Source organism: Octopus bimaculoides, chromosome 4, assembly GCF_046866305.1.
Source record: "Octopus bimaculoides isolate indiv1 chromosome 4, ASM4686630v1, whole genome shotgun sequence".
Classification (NCBI taxonomy): Eukaryota; Metazoa; Mollusca; class Cephalopoda; order Octopoda; family Octopodidae; genus Octopus; species Octopus bimaculoides.
This window is the reverse complement of record NC_142931.1, coordinates 39,646,563-39,654,149: the sequence shown is the minus strand read 5'-3', so window position 1 is coordinate 39,654,149 and position 7,587 is coordinate 39,646,563. Positions and strand designations below refer to the sequence as shown.

Sequence of the window (7,587 nt, the reverse complement as noted above, 5' to 3'; positions counted from 1 at the left end):
GTTGACTCTAAGGCCCTTCAATTCTAGACCTTGCTTCCACACCTGAAACTTCTCCTCTAGTTCTGATAGTGACTCCGCAATTAGGGCAAGGTCATCAGCATAGAGGAGCTCCCAGGGGTAACCTGTCTTGAACTCCTCTGTGATTGCCTGGAGGACTATGATAAATAGGAGGGGGCTGAGGATGGAACCTTGGTGGATCCCTATCTCTACCCGGAATTCATTGCTGTACTCATTTCCAACCCTCACCTTACTGGCAGCATCTCTGTACATGGCTCGCACAGCTCTCACTAACCATTCTTCTATCCCAAGTTTCCTCATTGACCACCAGATAAGGGATCGGGGGACCCTGTCAAAGGCTTTCTCCATGTCAACGAAAGCCAGGTACAGAGGTTTATCCTTGGCTAGGTATTTCTCCTGCAGCTGTCTTACTAGAAATATGGCATCAGTAGTGCTTTTACCTGGCACGAACCCAAACTGCATCTCATCTAAATTGATTCGCTCCCTAATTAGTTGGGCTATGACCCTCTCTGTAACTTTCATAACCTGATCTAACAGCTTGATGCCTCTGTAATTATTTGTATCTAAAGCGTCACCTTTACCTTTGTAGCAGTTGACTATGGTGCTGCTACACCAGTCATTGGGTATGACTCCTTCGTGTAACACCTGGTTCGTAATACGGGTGACTAGGCTGTAGCCAACACTGCCAGATATTTTGAGCATCTCTGCAGTGATTCCTGGTGGGCAGGGGGCTTTCCCTGTCTTCATACTCTTAATTGCTTTATCTACCCTGGTACTATCAACTCGGATAGCTGGTCCCTCTATTGGGTCGACATACGGCAGGCTCTCTTCCTCCCATTCATTCTCTTTATTAAGCAATCTATCGTAGTGGCATCTCCAGACCTCTTTCTTTGCAGCCTCATTTAGTGCAAGCGTACCATCATCCATGCGAACACATTTCTCTCTTACATCACTATTCTCTCTCCTACACTGTCTTGCAACACGAAATACCTCGAGTCTTTGGTCCTCACGGCGCAGAACATTGGCAAATCTTTTCTTATCTGCTTCCCCTCTGGCTAAATAAACCTGTCGCCTAGCCTCCCTTCTGGCACATTGGTACAATTCCCTGCTACCACCGTTCTTCCAGTCCTTCCAAGCCTGTTTCTTTTGTCTAATAGCCCTGTCTACCTCCTTGTTCCACCACCACGTTACTCTGGGTCGAGAGGGGACCTTACACCAGCCACAGATCTGGTCGGTGGCTTTCAACAGGTTGTCCCGCAGAAATCTCCAATTGTCTTCCACGTTGTATGATGCTATATCCCCTTCTATTTCGTCAAATGCTTCAAGTAACTTGTCTCTAAGTCTCTGTCCATTTGCAGGGTCTTTAAGCTTCCACACCCTCCTCCTCCAAGCCGGTCTAATTCTGGGCACCCAATTTTTTCCAGCGGTTTTTTTGGGTGCAATCATTTTTGTTGACCTCGTAAGCTGTCGGAAATGCTTTTTTTCTCTCAGAAATTCCCCGTTCCAGTCCCATCTCCCAGATTTTTTTTTTTTTTTTTTGCAGTTGTCTTAATTGACATCATAATGTGTAGGAAATGCATTTTGTCAATGGAAAATGGAGGAGGTGGGGTTGAGTGAAACCTCGGAAATTCCCCTTTCTGGCCCTGATTTCACTGAGAAAAAACTTTTTCAGAATTTTTTTTTTTTTATCATCTTAATTGACCTCATTATGTACATTTTTTCTGTGGAAAACGGAGAGGATGGGTGGGGTGTACCTCCAAGCGTTTTTTTTTTGTTGTTATCTTACTTGACCTTGTAATACACTGTGAATGAATTTTTGCCATAAGGGGAGGTAATTTACAAAGATATGCCACCAGCACAGGTGCTTTTATGAGTTACAAGTACAGGTGCCAGTTACGTGATACCAGCATCAGCTACAACTATGATTTCACTTGGCTTGATAAATCTTCTTAAGCACAGCATATCTCCAAAGGTCTCAGTCACTTCTCATTGCCTCCGTGAGGCCCACATTTGACGATCATACTTCACTACCTCATTCTGTGTCTTTCTGGGTCTACCTCTTTCACAGGTTCTCCCCAGTTTGAGATCAGCACTTCTATACACAGCTGTCCTCATCTATATGCATCACATGACCATATTAGTGCAGTCATCTCTCTTGTGCACCACATCTGATATATAAACAAATGGACTGAGGTTCACTACAGCTGTTTCAAACATGTTTTTTACTGATGAACAAATCAATTACATCATGTAAAAAAACAGTTTTCTTCGTGTGAAATAAAATTTAACATATAGGATTTTTCACACAAATAGTATAGGACGAATACTGACTCTCTCATCTCAATGTCAATTGATAGAGTAAACTGAGGAAGGCTATTTTGATGTTAAATATATGTGGTATTAAATCAGTCAACACCTCCATTGAATGGAGAAGAAGGAAAAAAAAATTCACATTCAATTCACAAGCTGGTGCCAGTTACTAGATAAAATAGATGGAGTGGCTTAATGAGTTTGCATATGTGCTGTGAAGACAAACAGAACTTTCAATAAGATAAAGAAATATAAATATAAAATAGAATAATCACTATAAGGAAATGATAAAAAAAAGCAATAAAATAAAATTGAATACATAGATACACAGATATGCATGTATACAATCTATAGCATTGAAGTAGATCCAACCACTCCTGTTAAGAGGGATGAAACCCCAGACTGAAAATGATGTATGTATACAAGTAGGAACAGCTTAAACCCATAAGCACTCACACACTCATAAAAACACCACATATGTAGACATGTCTCTATATATGCACTCATATATATATATATATATATATATATATATATATATATATATGTCTCTTAAAAGACAGAGCTCAAAATCGATGCATTGAAGATACCTTATTGCAGCAACAATTATAATAGCAGAAACAACCACAATAAGCCAAACCTATGCACATTTGGCTTATTGTGGTTGTTTCTGCTATTATAATTGTTGCTGCTATTATAATTGTTGCTGCAATAAAGTATCTTCAATGCATCGATTTTGAGCTCTATCTTTTAAGAGACATATATATATATATACACAAAAACTCACCTGTGAGCTTTTTGCTAAGACTGTTAACAGATACTATATATTTTGTAAAATTTTGTTTTAGAAAAGTATATATTTAATATATATATATATATATATATATATATATATATATATATATATATATATACACACACACACACACACACACAACCAGGGCTGTGAGGTCAGTAACTGAAACCTTCAACTCCAACTCCAACTCTGACTTCTATCAATTAATTATAGTAGAAAATATACATATTCTTAAACTCTGGAGCCCCTGTGAACATTAAATCACATAGAAAATACAGCAAAATAGTATTACTGTACTGTCTGCATGGAGGTGATTAGGAAATATTCTTATATCATCATTCAATTCAGTCATGTATCAAAATGGCATTTCATCACTACCAAGTGAATAATCAGGATAGTTTTAAAGATTGAATTTTTTAATGTTATTTTATTCAAAGAAAAAGCCAATGCTTATTTTTAACAAAAGCTATTATAAATCTTTTATAATTCCTATATCATAAATGTAAATGAAATAGAAATAAAAGTAAGTTTATATTAAACATTAAAAAAATCATTAAATCCTTTGGCATAAAACTGAACAATTCAGAGAAATCATAAATTTAACTGAAAGTCCTAAGAAATAAAATAGCATCAGCAATATCTTCCTTCATTGAAACTCTGAGAACTAACTTGATAAGTTTTCGAGCAGAGAAAAGCCTCTCCACACTAACTTGAGTAGGAGGAATAGCTGTCACCATGCTAGCTGCTTCTCTAATGATTCCAGGGCAAATATGAACAAGTTCTTCCAATGGTATTGCACATGAACAATCATATTTCTCTATCTCTTTCAGTGCTGTATTGAATTCTTCTTTGAATTTTGACAGGTTCATTTCTATCCAAACGTATTTTTTCGGTTTTCACTTTTTCCTTTGCCAGTCAGTCCAGATATTTATCAAAATTGTCACCATCATTGGAAGATGATGACTGAAACTTGGACTTCATTGAAATATTGTGATTGTCTGGATTTTCCATTTCTGATGAGATGGGCAATAGTCCCTTCATTTCTATAGCAAGATGACAGAGAGTTTCCTTTGCTTTAGTAATTTGATTGTCATCTAACGGAATTTGATTCTTTGGATCAACAAACACTGAAGACAGCAATATCTCATTTTCTGTTAACTGAGCTTCCCATCTTTTCATAGAAGTTATTATCCCATTAGTAATTAAACCTCCTCTTCTACTAAGCTTGAATATCAAATTTTTCCATTCCCACAGAAACTGTCCTGCAATCAAATCTTCAGCTTGTATTTTCTTGGTAATTGCATATGGAAGAACAAGAAGTTCTTCTAATTCAGTAGCCTGGTTCCACTGCATTTCACTCAATGATATTGCAGGGTTATCAATATCTTCCAGGACAGATTTTAATTCAATCTACCGTTTTACCATCAGTAAGTCGCTTGCTTACCAACCACATGGTTCCGGGTTCATTCTTACTGTGTGGGACCTTGGGCAAGTGTCTTCTACTATAGCCTCAGGCCGACCAAAGCCTTGTGAGTGGATTTGGTAGATGGAAACTGAAAGAAGCCCGTCGTATATCATCATCATCATCATCGTTTAACGTCCGCTTTCCATGCTAGCATGGGTTGGACGATTTGACTGAGGACAGGTGAACCAGGTGGCTACACAAGGCTCCAATCTGATTTGGTAGAGTTTCTACAGCTGGATGCCCTTCCTAACGCCAACGACTCCGAGAATGTAGTGGATGCTTTTACGTGCCACCGGCACGAAAGCCAGTCTGGCCGTACTGGCAACGGCCACGCTCGAGATGGTGTCTTTTACATGCCACCTGCACAGGAGCCAGTCCAGCGGCACTGGCAACGATCTCGCTCGAATGTCTTCACACGTGCCAGGGCACAGGTACCATCACGATTTCGCTTTCGCTTGCCTCAACAGCCGAGTTTCATGTCCAATGTAGGAAGGTACACATCCTGGCAGAGACCTTGGATTTAGGTCTCACTTGGCTTGCCGGGTCTTCTCACGCACAGCATATTTCCAAAGGTCTCGGTCAGAAGTCATTGCCTCGGTGAGGCCCAATGTTCGAAGGTCGTGCCTCACCACCTCAGCCCAGGTCTTCCTGGGCCTACCTCTTCCACGGGTTCCCTCAACTGCTAGGGTGTGGCACTTTTTCACACAGCTATCCTCATCCATTCTTGCCACATGCCCATACCAGCGCAATCATCTCTCTTGCACACCACAGCTGATGCTTCTTAGGTTCAACTTTTCTCTCAAGGTACTTACACTCTGTCTAGTATGCACACTGACATTACACATCCATCAGAGCATACTGGCTTCATTCCTTGTGAGCCTACGCATGTCCTCAGCAGTTACAGCCCATGTTTCACTGCCATGAAGCATGGCTGTTCGTATACATGCGTCATACAGTCTGCTTTTTACTCTGAGTGAGAGGCCTCTTGTCACCAGCAGAGGTAAGAGCTCTCTGAACTTTGCTCAGGTTATTCTTATTATAGCAGCTACACTTTCAGCGCACCCTCCCCCACTACTAACTTGGTCACCAAGATAATGGAAGCTATCAACCACTTCTAGTTTTTCTCCCTGGAATGTGGCAGAAGTTGTTTTCTGCACATTTACAGTGTTTATAGCTCCTGAACATCTGCTACAAACAAATACTAACTTCCTAGTTAACCTTCCTTTGATATTGCTGCACCTCTTATGTGTCCATAGCTTGCACTGGGTGCATCTTATAGAGTTTCTACCTACGCCTTTTCTACAGATCGAGCAGGGCCATCTACCTGAAGGGGTTTGTGTTTTGTATATATATATATATGTGTGTGTGTGTGTGTGTGTGTGTGTGTGTGTGTGTGTGTGTATGTGTGTGTGTGTGTGTGTGTATGTGTATGTATGTTTGTGTTTGTCCCCCCCAACATCACTTGACAACCGATGGTGGTGTGTTTACGTCTCTGTAACTTAGCGGTTCAGCAAAAGAGACTGATAGAATAAGTATTAGGCTTACAAAGAATAAGTCCTGGGGTCGATTTGCTCGACTAAAGGCGGTGCACCAGCATGGCCACAGTCAAATGACTGAAACAAGTAAAAGAGTATATAAGTGCTTCATCAAGTATAGCTCCTTTTCTTGCACGTCTTCTGATTATAGCATCAATCTTGAGTGTTCTTGCTGCTATGGCTACCTGATTTAATTTATCAATCAGAGTTGCTGCATGGGGATCTTTGAAACCAGCCATTATAGCAAGTTGTAAGGTGTGCACTGCACAGTGCATGTGATATATTTGGCAACATTTTGAAGCCTGTTCAGTAAGTGAGACAGCAACATCAAGTGTGTTATCCGAATCCTCTGATTGTTCTATTACTTCTTCTTTTTCAAGATTTACAGTAGTTCTTTCATCATCAGCAATTTCTTCATTTGCATTCAACTTCTCAATAGTTTTAATCATATTTGATGCATTATCAGTAACAATGCAGATAACTTGTTTCTTTTGGATTTGATATTCTTTCATAACATTTTCTACCAAGGACTGATGGTCATTACTATCATGATTTGCTTTGGTGTCTTTAACAGCCAGTGTCTTTGTCACAATCTTACCGTCATCGTTAACAAATCTTAAATTTATTGCAAAATAATTTACTTTATGCCTTGTAGTTGCATCCATTTTTAGAAACATGTACCGGCCCTGGAGAGTTTTCTGCAATTCTTCTTTTTTTGCAGTTGCTTCATTTACAACAAGTTTTCTGATACTTTGCTTATCTAATGAAACATCAAACTTTCTAGCTATTTCACCACTGAGTTGAAGAAATGTTGGCTGTGAAAATAAACTTAGAGGCATGGCATTTTTTACAACTAAATCAATAAGACACTTCTTAAATGTTTCTGTAGTCATAGTTATTGTTATATTGTCAGAAGCAAAGAATCTTGTGACACTTGTTTGCTTTGCAATTGATATTCCACTAACTGATGATGAAGTACTTGGCTCTGCTTCTTGTGCACTTGTTTCATCCTTTTCATTTACTTTTTCTAAGACTTTTAGATGGAAACGCACTAAATGTCTTTTCAAATTACTTGCTCTTGAAGGAGCGATTTTATTAGAATCACTATAAGCACTTATTTTGCTGTTACAAAGTTTTCCAGTATCATCATTATCACTATCTTCACCATCAACCATGCATTGACACACAAAATATTTGTTAACTTCAGTGATAGTAAAGTGTTCAAATACACTAGATTTAGTAGATTTAGCTATTTGTTTTTTCTTTCCATACTGTAGGGACTGTCAACATCAACAACATCAATGAAAATATAAACAATATTTAATTCTGAAAAAAAAAAAAAAAAAAAAAAAATCAAACATGAAAAACACTGACCGCATAAATTACAATTAGTGCTTAACAGTAAGCATTGTTAAATTACTGTAATATTTATTAATATATTATATATTGTCACAAAAGTTAAG

At 38.7% G+C, this 7,587-nt stretch overlaps 1 protein-coding gene across 4 annotated transcripts in view; it reads right to left on the bottom strand.

The window, feature by feature from the left end:
- LOC149136022 (uncharacterized) overlaps positions 1-7,587 on the bottom strand; it is a 74,513-nt gene that overhangs the window by 33,488 nt on the left and 33,438 nt on the right. For 2 of the 4 annotated variants that reach the window (XM_089350615.1, XM_089350616.1), the window contains one exon: positions 3,532-7,450. The exons of the other annotated variants lie outside the window; for them this stretch is intronic. In XM_089350615.1, the coding sequence (XP_089206741.1) occupies positions 6,166-7,299 (1,134 nt within the window). In that variant the 5' untranslated portion in view covers positions 7,300-7,450 and the 3' untranslated portion in view covers positions 3,532-6,165. Of the gene's footprint in view, positions 1-3,531; positions 7,451-7,587 lie in introns of those variants that run through there. 4 annotated transcript variants of the gene reach the window in all.